Genomic DNA, 21,570 nt, shown 5'->3' on the forward strand with positions numbered 1-21,570 from the left:
ATTCATCCAACTCCTGTTAGAGCAAAATAACTTTCTAATTCCTATGTAGGCTTATCTACATGGAAAGAATGTGATGACATGGAATATTTCTGGTCTTTGTGACAATGAGGCTTTTAAGATTTGACTTCTCATGAGGTTTGACCACCAGGAAAGACATGCTGATTCAGCTGTGTGTCAGTTTCTTGTGAGTTCTGCTTAAGAGTGAATTGATTTCCGAGGAACTGAGAGTCTCTGCATACTGACAGGATGAATCTAAGGGTCTTTACAAAGAGCTAAATATAGCTGGCCTTCCTAAGAACACGCTGCCATATACCACTTCAGCTTACATGGACTTCCAGCATTACACAGTATTTATTTTTATTAATTTACTCAAACTCAAAATGGAGAACCTGGAAAGCATTGTTTGAAAAACAATATAATCCTCAAATCTTATATAACTTCCACTGATTTTAGAAATCCATTCTGAAATCATTCTATGAAGAACAAATGTAATTTCCTTCTCACACAGATATATGTATATACATACACATAGTATATAACCATATCTACAATCCTACAAATATTCTACTGCTGCTGGCCACATTTTTTTTTTTTTTTACGATTTTATTTATTTATCAGAGAGAGAGGGAGAGAGAGCGAGTACAGGCAGACAGAATGGCAAGCAGAGGCAGAGGGAGAAGCAGGCTCCCTGCCAAGCAAGGAGCCCGATGCGGGACTCGATCCCAGGACGCTGAGATCATGACCTGAGACGAAGGCAGCTGCTCAACCAACTGAGCCACCCAGGTGTCCCTGCTGGCCACATTTAAAACAAAATTATCCTTGGTAAGGTACCTGACTTTCCATTAATTCACTTTTTAAAAATTTTAGAGTATGAAGTACTTCTTACAGAAAAATATATAAACACTTAACTAAGACATTTTAGAACATTCTACGACAATCTGCTCAGAATATCAGCTAAGCAACTGATAAAGATGGAAGACTTCAAGACAGATTTAATTCAAATAAGGCAGACAAGAAGTTTTGGAAATTTTGTTATTAATTCATCACAAAGTGTTATATACTGTCATATATCAAAAATAATTTAAAGATGCATTTCCTCTGGATTAAATTTATCTACATTTACCCCAACTTACTATATCTCCATGCATTTCTAGTATAATTAGAAAGTATTACTAATTAGAATTAATATATTGACTACTGCAAACAGATGAAAGGACTCATATTAAATTTCATTTACCTGGTACAGGCTGCACTCCAAACTTGGAAAATGTTTTTAGACAAAATTCTTCTGCAATAAGCTGAGATTGAAAAAGGACAAAAAAAAGTTAGAAAAGACATCAAATTTCCAAAATAAAAATTCTACCCATTATTCAGATCACATTTTTCCCTTTCCAGTCACATATATGCTATCAGATAAACTGTACTTATTCAACCTAAGTAATCCCAAATTCCTCATACTAATTCTCTTCCACTCTTACAGATTTATTTTATTACTTTCCTACATAACCCTTCTTCCCATATTAACCTAATGAACCACAAAGGCCCCCATAAACTGCCTTCCTGTTCTATGTCTCAGCAATTTAACATAATTACCTCCTTATCTGGAATAGTCTCCATATTTTATATACAGCCAAATCCCTCATTTACCTCAATAATAATCACTCATTAACTTCTCAGTTATTTCAACTTTACTCTGAATCTTCTCAGCCTCTCCAATGAGTTTTCACTTTAAACAATATGTAGTTATAAACATACTACAGGATAAATATTTGAATATTTAGATAATTTAAATAATAAAAATTTAGATAATTTAGATAATCCAATAAGTGTCTCTTTTTACTATTAATAAAACACTCCAGGACCTATTCTCCAGCATTCATGAACAAGTTTTGAGAAGCAAAAATCATTAGTATTTCCCACAAGTCATTTTTTTCCCTATTTACTAAATTTTCTTTTCCCCCTCATTAAGTACAAAATATGATGCCAACAAAGATATAACTCAATTTAAGCCTGCTTTTTTCTTACTGGCTGGAGAATGGGAAAACAAGTGAATGTTCTCTTCTTTTTTTTAAGAAAAATGAGGCCTGCTGAAGAGAATATTTACACAGCAGCAGTGGAACAGATGCTCCAATAGTCAAAAAACCATGACTGAGATGGTCTTCTGTCCCATTAAGGATCCCCTAATAGCAGCTTTCAAGTCTCATACTGGCAGAATCAGCATCACCAGGGACATATTAAATGTGGAAGTTCTCAGGCTCCCACCTCAGAAACACTAAAATAGAAATGATAGTGATGGGACCCAGCAATGTCCTCCAAGTGATTTTTTAAAAGTATGGTAAAGCTTAAAAACCACTGCACCAAAAGATAAATTAAGTGAAGACCTGGTTCACAGATAGTTCAGAGCAACTGTGTAAATGAATTTTCTCTTCTGAACATTTGCTTTTTTTCCCTTTCTTTTGCATGGAAGACAATGGGTGGTTTATGCACTCCAAACTGCCCCAGACTGGATACTCTCTTTCACTGCTTGAAGGTGAGTCTTTTTGGTGTGAATACAAATATGAACTAAGAGGTGGGGCATGAAGAATCCAAGATTTTTCAATCTCTATGCCGTGTTGTCCAATATAGTTGTCACCCATAAGTAGCTATTTGAATTAAAATTTTAAATAAATATAATTTAAAATTCAGCCACTTGGTCATACTTAAGTATTCAACAACTTATGAATACTTAAATATTCAACAACCACATGTGGCTAGTGGCAACAATGCTGAACAATGCAGATATAAAACACATCATTCTTGACGCATTACTGAAAGTACTATTGGACAACACCCATATTGCTAAGGAATCAGAGCTTAACCATGATTTGTCAAGCTTCCTCCAGCATGTGTAAGATTGAGAATTAAGCCATATTAAACCTTGGGTAACAGCAGTTAGAGAAGTAATTTTTTAAAAACTCTACAGAATATTATTGTAGTTCATACATTATACAGTTAAGCTTACAAACTGTTTCAAAGTTAAAGCCTTAAAAAATATATTACAAACTTTCTCACAAGAATACTAAGTGATATATAGCAGAAAATAAACAAAGAGATTTTCACAAAAATGAAATCTAAGTGATGTCTAAATATTAACAAGGAGCTATTCATAACTAAACATATACTATGAAATATTCCACTTCTTAATAATCATAATCTGTCCTTTTTTCTTTCCATATTATAAATTTTGATAAATCAGGCTTGCACATTTTCCTTCATTGCTGGCTACCTGAATTCCAGTGCTTCAGCCTTGAGACTGTTATGTCCAAACCACTGGTTTTGGGACTGGGGGAACCTCAGCAAGATTCAATGAAGTTATTCTTTCTTTGCCAAAAAACAATAGTATATTGCCTCATAAATGTTCTTGAAATTGTTACTTATAACAAAGGAGTTTTATAAGACACCTACGTTTCAGAGATTCTTGCTATATCCTATAAAAGTAACCTTCAATCTATACATTTTAATTGGCTTTTTGGTGACTAATGTGTTCTCCTGGTAGTAATAATTAAATCCACATTTCTGTTTTCTGAAAATTATTTGTTCACAGATGTTCTGTTAACCCAGAGAATATATGACACTTCCCTCTTATCCCTATCCCATGAGCATATAAAAGTAAAAAAAACTATGAAGATACTAATATGTTTATATTTGTATAATAAAATGACACATTGATAATGTTTTGTATTGAATGTATTAAGCACTTATTGCATGCTAGACATTAAGAACTTTATGTACATTATCACTTTTTTTTAATTCTCACAACCACTTCATGATGTAAATATATTTATAATCTCATTGTTTATAGGTCATTGAGGCACAGAAACATTTAATAATTTTACAATTAGAGATGGTTACCAGAGGGGAGGTGGGTAGGGGGATAGGTGACATGGGTGAAAGGGATTAAGAGTACACTTATCTTGATGAGCACTACTGTGCAGAATCATTGAATATTGTACATGTACAACTAATATAACCCTGTATATGTTAACTATACTGGATTAAAAAAATTTTCAATAATAATTTTACAGTTAGAAACCTAAGAAGACAAAGTAGAGAGGTGACTGCCAGAAGCTGTGATAGAAAGGAATGGGGAGTTACTGATTAATGGGAAGGAGTTTGTTTTATAGGATGAGGAGTTGTGAAGATGAATGGTGGTATTAACTGCAGAGCATTGAAAATCTATTTAATACCACTGAATTGGACACTCAAAAATGGTTAGGAAGATGCATTTTAGTTGTGCACATTTTACCACAATAAAAAAAAAAAAATTGGAAAATAAAACAACAGAAACCCAAGACAAAGGAATGATTCTGTGATATTGTGATTTATCTTAAGAAATACATATCTTGTGTCTAGTTCCTGGCATACAGCTCCTAAAACCCTTAAAGAGAATAAAGGTGTCTTTTGTTATTCCTAACAAGCCACTTTCAACCACACCTGAATATATGTTAATGAGATGACACCTGGAAGGCCCCTAAGGATGGAAGCTGATTGCCAGGAAAATCTACCATGTGATTAGAGGGTGAAACTTTTAGTCTCACTCCCCTTCCTGAGAGGAAAGGGACTGAGGTTGATTCAAACACTAAAAGCCAATGATTTAGTCAATCATGTCTACATAATAAAGCCTCCATAAAAAGCTGAAGGACAGGATCTGTACAGCTTCTGTGTTGGTAAACATGCCAGCAGGGTGACGCATTCTAACTTCACTGCAACAAAAGCTCCAGCACTCAGCACCCTTGCCCTTCGTATCCCTTCAGCAGGCTGTGGGATCTGATGAACTGTATCACCAGGTAGTCCCAGAATTGAACTAAACTGGACACCCAGCTGTGTTGCAGAAGTGCTTGGTGTGGGAAAAACTACCACACATTCGGTGATTGGAAGGGTGAGAAGTTCAGTATTAAGTGTTAAGAGGAAACACAGGAAGAATGTTTTCCCTCCTACAGATTCACAACTAGGAAACAAATCCAAAGAGGAAGGATATGAGAGAAGAAAGAAAGGTGACTCCAATGTCATCTGAAAAAAGCATTTCATTCTCCCAGAACTATGATGTGCTCTCCTCAAAACATAGGTCATGTCCTAATTTAAGCACCAAAACCTTATTACTTTAAAGTAAAAAAAAAAACATACCTGAGGTGAGAGAAACTTTTCAATGCGTTTGGCTATAAAACCTTTCTCCAATATGGAGTTGACTGATGGTCTATCCCTAGGATTTCTTTTAAATAACTGAGAGAGTAAATTGCGGAGATCATAAGAATAATGTAAAGATACAGGTGGAAAAGATCCAGATATTATCTTCAGTACCAGGTTTTTCATATTGCCAGCTTCAAACTAAAATCCAGAAAATAAATTAACATATATGAAACATACATAAATTGAAAATAGGAATAAACACTGAGAAAGTTATTTTCCCATAGAACAGAAATACAGTCCTCTTACAAATATTCTAATCACCATCTGTTCTTTTTTTTTTAGCATATGTTCTTTAGAACAAAGTTCACTTGGTTATTTATAAACACATTTAAGAGAATATTAGTCCTCATAAAAAGTTTAATATTAATTTTTGCTTACTCAAAATACTAAAAGATAGAATAAAGGTATTAAAAGATTTTATAAAAACAATAATAAAGACAAAAACAAACCTGTAGTCTTCATTCAAGACCTGCCTACCTGTGGCCCTGTTGCAGTAAGTGGAACAAGAAATTAACTCTAAAACAGTACTGGGAAAAAACATAATAAATGAAAGTACTGGGGCGCCTAGCTAATTCAGTCAGTAAAGGGTCCGACTCTTGATTTCAGCTCAGGTCATGATCTCATGGGCCATGAGATCGAGTCCTGCATCCAACTCAGGGAGTCTGCTTGAAATTCTCTTCCTCTGCCCTTTGCCCAACTTGTGTGCATATGCCCTTTCTCTCTCTCAAATAAATAAATCTTTAAAAATAATACTAATTACTTTCCTTTAAACACTGATTATTATTATTGGTAAGTGTGTGATGCTCCCAAAAGCCATGTAGTAAGAAACATGGCAAGTACTCCAAAGGGGAATATAAGCCATATCAGAATAGTATATATTTAAGGAGTAAACACAATATAAATTCTAACTTAAGTTAAAAAAACCAACAGCAGTGGGGCAGTTTAAAATCTAAAGATTTAATTTTGAAAGTAAATAAAATTAAGCTTTTGACATCTCTGCTAAAATAGAACAGAACAGTTATGCATTATGTTCTTAACATACCCATCAACAAAACAAAACACGCTATAAATTAGGTATTGGTGATTATACGAAGTATAAAAAAGTTTTGCTAAATCTTGAGTTCTCTCAGACATTTAAAATATGATATTCAGTATACTAAAATTTGAGCACAATTCAGTAGTCTAGAAATAGCTATGTACCTAAGGAGAAATTCTAAATGCAGGATAGATTATTCCTTCACTACAGTGAATTTTCAGTCCCTCAACTGACAAACTTTTCATAAAGGTTAGTAAATTAGTTAATTTCATGTGTCTACTTAAGAGTATGTAATTCCAAAATATAGAAGCAATGGTGACAGAATATAGGTGAAAAAATTAAAGAAAACACACTGATTTATACCCAAAATGGCTGTGTGTCAAGAAACTGACCGATTCCTTCAAATATAGATCCGATAAACTGCCATTCCATATCACTTTGGCAGTCTATGCTTTTATAAGGTAATACAGTCTTAAAATTAAGAGTATGCAACCATGAAAAACATAACAAAGAAAAAATATCCCCCAAATAATATCAAGCAATAAAAACAAGCTCTAAAACTGTTTATACAATATAATTAAACTGCAGAAAGGAAAAAAAAAACTTCTTTTATAAATTAATCTAGAAAAAAGTCTGGAAGGAAACAAAGTATTACAAATACTCATTACCAATTGGAAGAATTGCTTTTGATATTCATTCAGTTCTTCACATTTTTATTTATTTTCTTAAGTTTTCGTTAAAGAAAATACATTATTGCTTAATGGAGGAAACTTTTTTTTGTGAGAGCGAGCATGCCCATATAGGGTTGAGGGGAGGAATAAAGGGAGGAGCAGAGGGAAAGCAAAAGAAAAAATCTCAACCAGGCTCCATGCCCAGAAAGAAGCCCAACACTGGGCTCTATCTCACTACCCTGAGATCATGACCTGAGCAGAAATCAGGAGTTGGGGATTCTTAACTGACGGGGCCACCCAAGCACCCCCAGGGGAGCATTTTTAAAAAGTAAAATTTTGAAATGGAAAGTGATTAAAATTCAACCTATTTAAGAAAAAACTCCCCTTTTGGGGCATATTATGCCCATCTCAACAAAGTCTCAAAAATTAAAAAACAATTTTTTAAAGATTCATTTATTTGAGAAAGAGAGAGACAGAGAGTGAGAATGAGTGTGTGTGTGCGCGCGCGCGCGTGTGCGCGCGCGCGCGTGCGCGCACAAGCAGGGGAAGGGGCAGAGGAGAGGCAAAGCAGACTTCCCTGCTGACCCTGGAGCCCAATGCCTAGCTCACTCTCACCCCAGTCACAACCCTGAGATCATGATCTGAGCTGAAATCAAGAGTTAGACACTTAACCAACTAAGCCACCCAGGTGCCCCCAAAATAAATTTTTAATTAAAGGGCATCTGAGTTGATAAAATCCTTTGATGAACAGGTCAAAAAATGTCCTTTAATTTCAATTCCAAACTCAAATACAATTCAATTCCAAATACTTCGGGTGTTTTAAAAGAAATTGCTAAGATGAAACAAAAATCATTAAGCTAAAACACCATATTCACATATAAATAGAACACTAAAAAGATAGCAAGTTTATTTTTGTCATTAGAAATAATTTCCTGGTGGAGGGGTGTGTGAATGGCTCAGTTGGTTAAGCATCTGACTCTTGGTCATGATCTCAGGGTTGTGGGATCAAACCCTAGTCCAGCTCCCCAATCAGCAGGGAATCTGCTGGAGATTCTTTCACTCTATCTCATTCCAAAATAAGTAACTAAATCTTAAAAAAAAAAAAAAAAAAAATTCCTGGAAAAAAGTATGACATATGTATTATAATAACAAATATATAACATATGTATATAATATATGCATATATATTAAGGGAAAATCTATTTAAATTCATACTTGAGAAAAAATGAGAAATTTAAAAACTGACAGAGAACTTCTAGTAAAAGAGAGTGACCTGAAAGGTGGCATATGATTAAAAATATACACACACACACTTATTTATTTATTTATACATATATATTTACAGGTACTTTAGAACACAATTTTTTAAATATTTCAGAAACCTCTACTTACCGCATGTTTAAGCGTACACATCTCATACAGGACACACCCCAGAGCCCAAATGTCACTAGAAAAGGGAAAAATGAGAAATTTTCTCTAAGTATCAGAATTTAATTTTTTTCATTTAAAGGAAATAAAAGCACAATGAAAATGTTCTCCAAAAATATCTGTTCCATAAAACATATCCTTTAAAGCTCAAAATCTCAAACAATCAACTTTGCCAATCAGCCTTATGGCAATTGTTTGGGTTTTTTGTTTTTGTTTTTTGTTAGAGAGAAAGAATGCAAAAGCACAGGCAGACAAAGTGGTAGGCAGAGGCAGAGGGAGAAACAGGCTCCCCGCCGAGCAAGGAGCCCGATGTGGGACTCGATCCCAGGACGCTGGGATCATGACCTGAGCCGAAGGCAGCCCCTTAATTAACCAACTGAGTCACCCAGGCGTCCCAAAACTCAAAATTTCAACCATAACTAGATGATAAGAGTAGCTATCCCAGATTAGAAAGATGCCAGTTGCCTAAGCAATTACTTTATTAATTCCCTCACTTTATTTTTTAACATTTTTAAATTTAAATTCCATTAATTAACATGTAATCTATTATTGGTTTCAGAGATAGAGCTCAGTGATTCATTAGTTGTATATAACACCCACTGCTCATTATATCACATATCCTCTATCACCCAGTTACCCCATCCCTTTACTTTACTTCCCCCAGCAACCCTCAGTTTGTTTCCTATGATTTAGAGTCTCTTATCGTTTGTCTCCCTCTCTTATTACATCTTGCTATATTTTTTCCTCTCTTCCCCTATGATCCTCTGTTTTGTTTCTCAAATTCCACACATCAGTAAGATCATATGATAATTATCATTCTCTGACTTATTTTGCATAGCATAATACCCTCTAGTCCCATTCACATTGTTGCAAACGGCAAGTTTTCATTTTTTTTGATGGCTGAGTAGTATTCCATTGTGTGCGTGCGTGTGTGTGTGTGTGTGTGTGTGTGTGTGTGTATAAGCTCTCCTCAAAACATAGGTCATGTCCTATATATATATATCACATCTTCTTTATCTATTCATAGGTCAATGGACATCTGGGCTCTTTCCATAGTTTGGCTATTGTGGACATTGCCCAAACAATTAAAGTTTTATTAAAGAAATATAATATTTAAAAGAACAAAGTCAGTAAATTCCATGAATACAGAATGGTTTTTTTAAGATTTTTATTTATTTATTTATTTTTAAAAAGATTTTATTTATTTATTTGACAGACAGAGGTCACAAGTAGGCAGAGAGGCAGGCAGAGAGAGAGGAAGGGAAGCGACACAGGGCCTAATCCCAGGACCCTGGGATCATGACCTGAGCCAAAGGCAAAGGCTTTAACCCACTGAGCCATCCAGGCACCCCAAAGATTTTTATTTATTGACAGACAGAGATCACAAGTAGGCAGAGAGGCAGGCAGAGAGAGGGGGTAAGCAGACTCCCCGCTGAGTGGAAAGCCCGATGCGGGGCTCAATCCCAGGACCCTGAGATCATGACCTGAGCTGAAGACAGAAACTTAACCCACTGAGCCACCCAGGCACCCCTGGAATTTTTTATTTTATTAAATTTTTAAAATTTATTTTATTTTATTAAATTACTTACAAAACACCATGACTTTAAAAATTATTTTAAAAGCAAAATACTGTTTTAATGATGAAAAAGAACATATTAATTTACAAAAATTAAATCTGAAATAAATCTATGACAGCCTACTAAAATATAAGGTAAATATATTAATTATTTAATATTATTTTAAGGACATATACTATGTTCTTTATAGTTTCTTCCTTTCTTTTATCTTAAATGTATTTTTATAATTTAAAAAATTCTATTTCCATTTTTAAAAAGAAAAAATAAAAGACTTAAGTTCAGAGCTACAGCGATCCTTAGTAGTCAACAAAAACTGCTCCTCAGGGGCACCTGGGTGGCTCAGTGGGTTAAAGCCTCTGCCTTCGGCTCAGGTCATGATCCCGGCGTCCTGGGATCCAGCTCGGCACTGGACTTTCTCTGCTCAGCGGGAGGCCTGCTTCCCCTTCTCTCCCTGCCTGCCTCCCTGCCTACCTGTGATCTCTGTCTGTCAAATAGATAAATAAAATCTTTAAAAAAAAATTAAATAAAAATAAAAATTAAAAAACTAAAAAAAAAAAAAAAACTGCTCATCAAAGTTAAACTTAACAGAAAAGAATAAAATCCAATGTTGAAATCCCAAGGTTATCCTGAACCAAACTCATGAAAAAGCTACAAATATAAACCTTTAACTCCAAAAATCTACTTAATTTCAAGATTCAACTTATAAAAAAATTTAAGTGTGATTAAACTTATTATTACTTGTTAGTTATGTAGTACTTGTACATGTTAATATATGACCTATGTATAAACAAACTCATTAAACTAATGATCCTATTAATAAAATATTTCAAAACATATTTAGAAAAAATATGAATTTTTGAAGTATATTGATGATGCTTATCCATGACATTTTTAAACTATTTTTCCCACAAAATTAATTTTACATGAAATTCTCCAAAGGATGATTAAATCCATTCCTTATTTATTTATCTTTTTAAAGGATTTTATGTATTTATTTGACAGGAGAAAGCAATCACAAGTAGGCACAGCAGCAGGCAAAGAGAAAGGGAGAAACTGGCTCTCAGCTGAGCAAAGAGCATGGTATGGGGCTTGATCCCAGGACCCTGATATCATGACCTGAGAGGAAGGCAGAGGCTTAACCCACTGACCCACCCAGGCACCCCCATTCCTAATTTAAATACTGATTTTTTTTTCACAATTGACTTACCCATAAGATACAGCAATAGCATTAAAATGAAAAATTAATTTGTTTTAAAGAAAATCCTACTATCCTTAAGAATATCCACTAAAAACACATTCCATGAACTAGACTGATCATTGTAATTTAAAATCATTTAAAAAAAATTGCTGGGAGGGTGCCTGGGTGGCTCAGCAGGTGCGTCAACTATTGGTTTCGGCTCAGGTCATGATCTCTGCTTCCTGGGATGGAGTCCTGAGTTGGAGTTGGGACTCCATGCTCAGCAGGGAGTCTATTTATTTGGGATTCTCTCTGTCCCTCTTCCTTTGCTATTCCCCCTGCCATTCACCCTGTCTCTTAAATAAATTAATTAATAATTAAAAAAAAAAAAAGCACATTGCTAGGATGATGTTCTCTGCCTCGACTGCTCAGGTTTTAAATACAGCTTCCTTTCCACTCTCAAAAAAAGGAACTATCACTTTCTTCCTTTTAGGTTCTGTGGGTGCTTTCAAATTTAAGACCAATGTTTCTTGGTTAGGATATTTCAATTAGAAAGAGAGAAAATAAAGGGTAAATGGAGTTCAGTGACAGAATTCCTCATCTCACGCACATATTACACAATCAGTTAGCCATAGTACAACTAACGGTTAGGGATTTGGGCTTGGGAGCCAGATGCCTGAAGCTTTCAAGTTGCTTTACCTCTCTCTCTGTATTTGGCTTCCTTATAGGCAAAGGAAGATTAATGAATACCTACAATTCACAAGGCTATTGTGAAGATTAAAGAAGTGAATACATAGAAAGCATTCAAAATAAGGCCTAGCATTTAGTAAGTGTTCAATAACTATTACAATCTAATAGGAAATGACTATTACAAAGACCAAAAAATTATTTCTATTTCCAATTACAACTTATAATAATAAAGTGAAACTTTTGGAGTGCCTGGCTAGCTCAGTCAGAAGATCATGCAACTCTTGATCTTGATCTTGGGGTCATGAATTCAAGTCCAACATGGGGTACAAAGTTTACTTAAATAAATAAACAAATAAATAAAAAATAAAGTGACACTTTCTATATGTCCTTTAATAAGACATGAGATAGCTTCTTTGCAATCCCCCTCACTGTATAGTAAAAAAGAATAGGTGTATATACATACATACATATCTATCTATATCTATATATATATTTATATGCATATTAATGATTTTAGAAGACTATTCTGAAGGTTAGTAAATAAAATGTAACAGAAAGATTTAAAGGGAATATATGTAATGAACATCATTTTAAATACCTTTTATTGTTGTAAGGTTTGTTTTCACAAATTTCAGGTGACAAGTAGTAGGGGGTCCCTATACAAGTTCGAGCCAGCTCCACAGTACTAGAACAAAAAGAGAATTATTAGAAAAACTTAAGATACTAAAGGATATTAAAAATTATCACATACATATCACCATGGACATTATGTCAAAACAAAGTTTAAAATCGATGTTACCTATTAAGTACTCGAGCAATTCCAAAATCTCCGAGTTGTATTGTCCCATCTTTGGTTAAAAATATATTCTGTGAAAAAGATGTAAAAAAAAAAATCAGAAATACTGTTACATCCAGTTCTGAGCTGACAACTCTTTTCATATAAATGAATCTAGTTAGGGGTGCCTGGGTGGCTTAGCCATTAAGCTTCTGCCTTCAGCTCAAATCATGGTCCCAGGGTCCTGAGATTGAGCCCCGCATCGGGCTCCCTGTCCCCCTACTTATGTTCCCTCTCTCTCTGTCTCTCTCTGTCAAATAAATAAATAAAAATCTTAAAAAAAAAAATGAATCTATTTTAAAAAATGTAAGAATAGCTGGATATCCACATATAAAAGAATGAATATAGATCCCTATCTCATAACATAGACAAAAACTAATTCAAAATGGATTCTTAAATATAAGAACTAAAACTACAAAACTCCTAGAGGAATACATATGAATATATTTTCATGTCATTGGGCTGGGCAATGGTTTCTTAAATGTGACACGAAAAGTACCAGCAAAAAAAGAAAATATAAAGTGGACTTCTCAAAAATAAAAACTTCTGTTCAAAGAAGACCATCAAAAATGAACAGACATGCGATAACTAGGTGATGGACATTAAGGAGGGTATGTGATATAATGAGCACTGGTATTAAATAAGATTGATGAATCACTGACCTCAACCTCTGAAACCAGTAACACATTACATGTTAAATTAACTGAATTAAAATAAAAATTTAAAAATGATTAATTTTTTTTAAAAAAGTAAATAGACAACCCACAGAACTGGAGAAAATACTTGCAAATTATGTATCTGATGAGGAATTTGTATCCAGAAAAAAAGAACTGTTACAATTCATTAGCAACAAAAGATACACTATTTAAAATATACAAAGTCACATATTATATGATTCCATTTACATAAAATGTCCAGAATAGGCAAATCCATTGAGAAAGAAACTAGATTAGTTGTTTCCAGAGTCTAGGTAGAGAGGAAATGGAGAGTGATTGTTAACAGTACAGGATTTCTTTTTGGAATGATTAAAAAAAATGTTCTAGAATTAGAGAGTGGTGATGGTTTCACAACTCTGAATATACGAAAAATCACTGAACTGTAAATTTTCAGTGGGTGAATGTCATCATATCTGACATATATCTCAACATAGCTTTAAAAAAATAAACTCAGACCTTCCCCTCCATTAAAAAAAAATAAGCCTGCCTAAAAATTCTAATTACCCTAAATGTAACAAATTAACCTTAAAATTTTCCAAAATTGGAAAAGTTTTCCAATAAAATTTGCAATAAAAAACTAGCCAGTTAATTGGCATACATAAATACTTAACTCCAGTGTTCTACCAAACAGTAAAGGCAAGAGTTTGTGGAACATTAATTAAACTCCATATCATTGAGGAGACTTAAATTGACACATGTTCACAGTCCAAGATGACACAAAATGGGGATGAGAGGGACAGAGTAAAATGGAATGAAATGGAATTAGGTAGCAGAGAGGTGGGGGACTGGAAGGATGGGGTATAAAGCTCCCATCACAGTTTCTCCTCTTCTTACTACTCACCCTGAGGCTACCAGGCTGTATAAGAAGCTGCAGGAGTAAGAAGGTAAGACAGATACATAGCCTTGACACCAGTTAACAAATCCCCTCTGTGCTACCGGGTCTGGGAGTGAGTGAGCCCTAGTGGGGCATCCATGAAAGAAACCTGTATGCAAAGATGAGTGAGCTGTGGGGACAAAACATTTCTCACAAAGAGTGGCCAAAAAATAAAGTCCAATACGCATGAAGAAACCTGATGCAAAAAAAAAAAAAAAAAAGCTAATAAAATAATCAGCACAAGAATTCACTCTAGACAGAATTGATTTTGTGAAACAATCCAACCAGAACTTTAAAGTAAATGTTTAGGAAATTGCAGATAGAGAGGCACCTGGCTAGTTCCATCAACAGACCATGGGATTCCTGGTCTCATAGTGGGTGTAGAGAGCCCCACACTGGGTGTAGAGATTAGTTAAAAATAAAATCTTAAAAAAAATTTTTTAAAAAGAAAATTGCAAAGAGATAAAGGAAGTCTACTTAAGAAGAACAAGACATTATGAAACAAAAACCAATCACAGTGGGGCACCTGGATGGCTCAGTCGTTCAGTCAGATACTGTTTAGTGTCTGACTCTTGGTTTTGGCTCAGGTCATGATCTCTCAGTCATGAGATCGAGCCCCGAGTCAGGCTCTGTGCTAAATGTGCAGTCTGCTTCAGATTCTCTCTCCCTCTCCCTCCCACTCTCTCTCAAATAAATAAAATCTTTAAAAAAAAAAAGAAAGCCATTAGAGTAAGAGCAAATGTATATGAAAAACCATTTAAAAATCCTGGAGAGAAAAAAAGTCTTTTTTTTTTTTTTTTAAGTAAGTAGATAAGTATCAGTTTACACAAATTTAAAAAGCACTTAGTTAACTGGAAAGTAGGTTGAAAAATTCACCTAGGATGCAACTCAGAGACAGAGATAAAACGTGAAAGAACAAATAAGGTACTTGGAAGGGTTAGATTAAGAAGCTCCAACAGGGGCAGTTAAGCGCTTGCCTTTGGCTCAGGTCATGATCTCAGGGGCCTGGGATCAAGACCCACATCAGGCTGCCTGCTCAGCAGGGAGTCTGCTTCTCCCTCTCTCTCTCCCTCTGCCATCCCCCTGACCCCTGCTAGCTTTCTCTCAAATAAATAAAATCTTTAAAAAAAAAAAAGAAAGAAAAAGAAATCATTGGCTTTAAATTCCTAAACAGCAACACTAGAAGCCAAAAAACAAATAAATGATAACTTCAAAATTCTGTAGGAAAACAAATTTCTCACCTAGAAGTTTATATTCAAATTATCATTAAAGCTAGAGAGGTGAATAAGGTCATCTTCAGACATACAATACAACCAGATATAGACCTTCCACATATCTATTTTCTGTTTTTTTCCATCATTATGAGAGTAAATCCACAAAGAGGAGGATATAGGAAAAAGGCAGGAAATCTAACACATGATGCATATAAAGAGGATTTCTAGAATTATAATGAAGGGGAAAGAGAGAACAGATAATCTGATGCAGAATGATTTGGGTTCAAAAATTTTAGCCACAAAACAAAGCTGGCTCAATGTTCATATCCATGTAGAAGTTATTAGTGACAGAATAAACATACCTGGGACTTTATGTCTCGATGAAGAATTTTTCGATCATGTACATGTTTCAAGGCCAAACATATCTGTACAAACCAGTCCAAAATCTAGGGGGGGAAATCAAATTTGTCATTTCTTCTAAAATTTATATTGTAGTCTTTCCTTAACAATGAAAGCACTCATAGAATATTTGGGGTTGAGCAGAACTAAGTCCTTAAAAAACAAATTTAGGTTATAATTTTTAAATTTCACTATAATTAATGTTTTTAACATTAAGGAGATAATCAAGCCAACTGACACATTATGTGCAGGGTATGCACTAACTTTCAAATGTAAGAGACTGCTACTGAGCATCTCTTAGAAATCAGAAAACAGAAATTTCCAGAGAAGACTGAAAAGTAGAAATACTTTATATTTTATGATACTGTGATGGTGAGTCACTTTATTTTTAAATACATATTTTTTCTACATAAATAAAAGTCATAAAGGAAAAAAAATCAGGCTCAAAATTTGGAAGTCATCACTGATTATTCATCTCTTTCCACACTTACCATATATAAACACACTCTGAAACTGGCTACTTGAAAGTAAAAGAATTTAATTTCTACCCCATTCCTAACACCAAAAGAATTCTAAGTAAATGGCATTTTTAAACAGGAAAAAATTAGACTATAAAACAATCAAAGAAAACACAGGTTAATTTCCTATAATCTTTGATTGAAGGACTTTTAATCCTTCACAAAACCTCTAAATCACAAGAAAAAAGACTGACAATGTTGCATATATAAAATTTAAAACATCTGCATGGCAGAATACATAATCAAGCATAATTAATTATTTAAGAAAATAATTAAAATAAATAAAACAATAACTAGAATAATAGTAACTTGAGAAAAATAAAATAATACACAAGATTGGCCAGAATGTGAGGAAGTAACTCTTTGCATACCTTGTTTGTGAAAAAGTTAATCATAGTCATTTGGCAAAGTATGTAAAAATTTTAAATTCATATACCATTTGAAAGAGCAACTGGAATTTCAAATTTGTCTTACAGATACAGCATCACAAATACAAAAAGGATGTGTTAAAGGATATTCATCCCAGCAATGTTCAGCAGAGCAAAACATGTATAAACATATGAAGAGGCCTAGTTAAATACACTGTGACATCACTGTACTAGAAATACCATGAAGCCACAGAAAATAATTAAGTACTTCCATGTATACTGTTAAGTGAAAAAAAGAAAGTTCTAGAATGGGTATGCATAGCATACTCCTAGCATTTTTAAAAGAAATCTTTGTGTATTTTACATACCTAAGCTCCATATAATTATATATGAGGTATGGTGTTTCTAAGAATGAAAGAAGAAATAAAGGAAGCACAGAAAAATAGCTACCAATTAACAGTGTTTACACCTCAGAGAAGAGAACTTTCATTAGATAAAATGAAAGCAACAAACTAATTTTTACTCTTTGCAGTATTTTTTAAAAAGAATAATCCATTTAAAAAATAACTTTTAATTAATTTTCTTTCAAAACAAACTAATCTCCCAGTGCAAATATATGTATATATACTTACTGAGGGCTACACAATTTTTAAGTTTCTTTCTATATTCACATCAGGCACTATAAGCAGAGAATTGAAATACTGTTCTGACTTTGAGTTCACATGGTGGTTGAAATATATTTATAAATAAATATATCTATAATAAAATGCTCAAGTTTTATAACAGTGATACATACATTAAGAGGGCAATTAGTTCAACAAGGCTTAGGAAAAAGTACCAAAAGATAAAAGAAATAAGCTCAGTGGAGTCTTATTTTTATATGGTCTACCTGTACAACTAGAACACATTTTAGAAACCATGCATGTCTCTTTTACAGATAGGGTTTTTCACTACCATATTTCCCATACCTATATTCCTTTATAATTTGACAAAAATGTATTCAGCACCAATGATATGCCAACAGCTGTAGGAACTGGCAAAAAGGTAATGAAAGAGCTCACAGACCAAATTTATTCTGTAAAGGGCCAGAAAGTAAATCTTTCGGGCTTTGCAGGCCATATTGTCTCTGTTTCAACTCAACTTTGCCACTGTAGGATAAAAGCAGCTATAGATTACTATATGCAAACAAACATAACTGTGGTTTTAATAAAACTTTGCTTACAAACAGACAGTGGTACGAGGTTGGCCCTTGTTTGTTGGCCCCTATCAAAGACTACTGAGGGAGGGGAGTAAACCCAAAGTAGTAATAAAGAAGCACAAAGAAGGACAGCCAATTCAGCCTAGAGGTGATAAAATAAAACTGGACAAAGAGATGATTCCACAGCTAAATTTTGATGGGGAGGTATACACAAAGCTGAGAAGGACACATATCAGTGTAAAGGCAACATTTCCATTACCTCTGTCTATCCAGTCAAGACTCTTTTTAGGGTTTGATTACTTACAGTTGAGGTTGAATAAGAGGAAAGGCCCTCAAATTGTAATGTGCTTCTAAGCTCCCCTTTTCACTTCCTTGTACGTATTAATTCATATTAATATTTGTAAAATACTGCTAGGATAATGGCACTTTTTGCTCAAAAGGCTTTCAAATTCTTGTTACAAAATGTAATCCAGCCAATCAAACACTATATAATGACCATAAACTTGTCTGAATTACAATTTTATGTATATAGCATTATTTTTACTACTATAGATTGTGTTAGATCACTAAAACAATACTACATACCACCTTCTCTAATTCAAAACTCAAGTTTCTTTGTGTAATGAGATATTTAAATTTTACTAAAGTATGCTAAGTTCTGACAAATTTTTTACTAAAAAAAGTTTGAAAAACTTACAGTGCTAAATATATTAACAGAAAAGTAAAACATGGCTTTCTATTAGAACAGTAAATTGATTTTAGAATAAGAACTTACTCTTTACCTTTCTGCATAATGTGCCCAGAAAGCAGATATTCCAAGCCTACCAGAATAATCTTCTCTGATTTGTGCTGACTTTATCATTTGATTTTTTTTTTTGAACAAATGTTAATCATCTATGAAAAAGCTAAGGATCCTTATAATTGCACTGCCTTTATGTATCTTGTTTTCAATTTTTAAATTTTTTTAAAAGATTTTATTTATTTGACTGAGAAAGACACAACGAGAGAGGGAACATAAGCAGGGGGAATGGGAGAGGGAGAAGCAGACTCCCTGCTGAGCAGGGAGCCTGAGGTGAGGCTCAATCCTAGGACCCTGGGATCATGACCTGAGCCAAAGGCAGATGCTTGATGACTGAGCCACCTAGACACCCCAAATTTTTTAAATTGTAGTAAAACACAAATAATACAAAATCCATCATCTTAACCATTTTTGAGTATATACTTCAGTGGTATTAGGTACATTCATACCGTGGTACAACCATCACCACCCATCCAACTCCAGAACTCTTTTCATCTTGCAAAGATGAAACTCTATAACCATTAAATAATAACCTTAATAATAAATAATAACCCATTCCTTTCTCCCCCTCGTCCCCAGAAAACACTATTCTACCTTCTGGCTCTACAATTTTGGGTACTCTAAGTGCCTCATAAAGTGGAATCATATGGTACTCATTTTTTTGTACCTGGGTTATTTGACTTAGCATAATGCAGGTTGATCCATGTTATAGTGTATTTCTAAATTTCTTTCCTTTTTAAGGCTGACTGATAAGGAGGTACTTCTGTCATTTTGTTATTGGTCTTTTATATGCCTCATAGCTATTCTGTCCCTCATTTACATTAGTTTTCTTTTGTGCTTAGGTTTCTATAGTGAAACATTTAAATTCATCTCTCATTCCCTACGTACATATTCTATATCTATTTTCTTTGTAGTCACCATTGGGGCTTATATTTAACATCCTGAGGTCACAATACTCTAATCTGGATTTGTACGAGCTTAACTTCAGTAACATACAAAATCTCTACTCCTTAACATCTCTCTGTCCTACTCCTTTTAGTTGCCAATGTAAGAGAATTACATCTTCATACAATTATATCTTTGTTCATGTGTCCAAAAACATAAACTGGTGATGTTTAAAAGTGCATTGCTTTCTTAAATTTTATAAAAAAAACAAAATGTGGAATTATAAACCAATTACAGTAATACCACGTTTTAGACTAATAATTGTATTTTTTTAAATGTGTTTGTCTTTAAATCTGTAGAAAACAAAAATGGGCACTAGAAATCATTATTACATTATCAGCTTTTGTAATTACCCATATATTTACCTTTACTGAGATCTTCATTTCTACATATGACTTCAAGTCCCTGTCTATTGTTCTTTTACTTCCATCTGTAAGGCTCCCTATTAGCATTTTCTTCAGTGCAGGTCTAGAAGTCACAAATAACCTCAGCTTTTGTTTACCTGAGAATGCCCCTCATTTTTGAAGGGTGATATTGCCAAATACAGGATTCTCGATTCACAGTTTTTTCTTTTAGCACTTGAAAATATCAGCCCAGTGCTTTCTGGCCTCCAAAGGTTCTAGTGAGAAATCTCCTGAAAATTTTGGTGAGGGTCCTCTCACATGTGATGACTCACTTTATTATGCTGCTTTTAAGATTCTTTGTCTTTGACCTTCAACAGTTTGAATCTAATGTGTCTGGTGCAGATCTCATTCAGTTCATCCTATTTGGGAGTTTGCTGAGCTTCTTGGATGTTTACATTCATGTCTTTCATCAAATTCAGGGAGTTTTCAGCTATTAGTTCTTCAAATATTTGCTCTGTCCCTTTCTCTACGTTTTTTCTGGGACTCCTACAAAGCATAAGTTGGTCAGCTTGATGATGTCCCACAGGTCCCTTAAGCTCTGTTCATGTTTCTTCAATCTTTTTTTTTTTTTTCTGTTCCTCAGACCCAATAATTTCCATTGTCCAAGATTCAAGTTCACTCTTTCTCCTTTCCATTCAAATCTGTTTCTAAATCACTCTAATGATTTTTCATTTCAGTTATTGTATTTTCAGCTCCAGAATTTTTTTGGTTTTTTAAATCTTTATTGATATTTTCAATGTGTTTATACATTGTTTTCTTTATTTTCTCCATTTAGTACTTTAGTACTTTGAGCAGCTGAAAGTTGCTTTAAAGTCTTTGTCCAGTAGATCCACCATCAGGTCCTTTTCAGACAGTTTCTGCTGATTATTTCCCTTTCAATGGACCATACTTTCCTGTTTCTTCATATGCCTTGTGATTTTTGTTGAAAAGCAGACACTTGAATCTAATAATGTGGTGATGCTAGAAATCAGATTCTTCTTGATCCCCAGGGCTTCTTGTCTTATTTTTGCTAATTATTGTATGGTGTCTCCATGCCAAGGTTCAGCTTGAGGCTTAAAGGCAAACTTAAATTTTCAGGTCTTTTCCAAGCCTTCATCTTTCTCTGGGTATACATGGTGACTTTCTAATTTCACTTGTGTATGTGGCTGCTTTCAAATACCTTCGTTTTTAATGTCTGTCTCCACAAAGAGAAAAAGAGAAAAGAAGGGGAATAAAGAGGGCAGTGGCCCTTTAAATCCCCTGGAAATCACATCAGCAAGAAGGGTGGGTCTTACAACAATGGGGGGAGGTACAACAACAATGGCTGCCCACATCCTTGTTTGTACCTCCAAGATAAAAAATGACAACATTCAGAACACAGATCCCTGACATTTGGAGGACATGGACCTTTTTGCCCACCCTGGTTCCCACAAGGTGCATTCAAATTCCTTCTGGAAAGCCTGCAGGGCTGATTGCCTGGGTACTGGGAGGTAGGGAATGGGTAGGAGCCACCGTT

The 21,570-nt window shown here is 34.3% G+C and overlaps 1 protein-coding gene across 15 annotated transcripts in view; it reads right to left on the reverse strand.

Moving 5' to 3' along the window:
• NEK1 (NIMA related kinase 1) overlaps nt 1-21,570 on the reverse strand; it is a 214,428-nt gene that overhangs the window by 167,134 nt on the left and 25,724 nt on the right. For all 15 annotated transcript variants that reach the window (XM_082727264.1, XM_082727269.1, XM_082727266.1 and 12 more), the window contains 6 exons: nt 15,807-15,890; nt 12,605-12,672; nt 12,404-12,490; nt 8,326-8,380; nt 5,164-5,364; nt 1,238-1,298 (listed from right to left, as the gene is read on the reverse strand). In XM_082727264.1, the coding sequence (XP_082583390.1) occupies nt 1,238-1,298; nt 5,164-5,364; nt 8,326-8,380; nt 12,404-12,490; nt 12,605-12,672; nt 15,807-15,890 (556 nt within the window). The remainder of the gene's footprint in view (nt 1-1,237; nt 1,299-5,163; nt 5,365-8,325; nt 8,381-12,403; nt 12,491-12,604; nt 12,673-15,806; nt 15,891-21,570) is intronic.

This window comes from Mustela nivalis (assembly GCF_964662115.1).
Source record: "Mustela nivalis genome assembly, chromosome: 4".
NCBI classification, from domain to species: Eukaryota; Metazoa; Chordata; class Mammalia; order Carnivora; family Mustelidae; genus Mustela; species Mustela nivalis.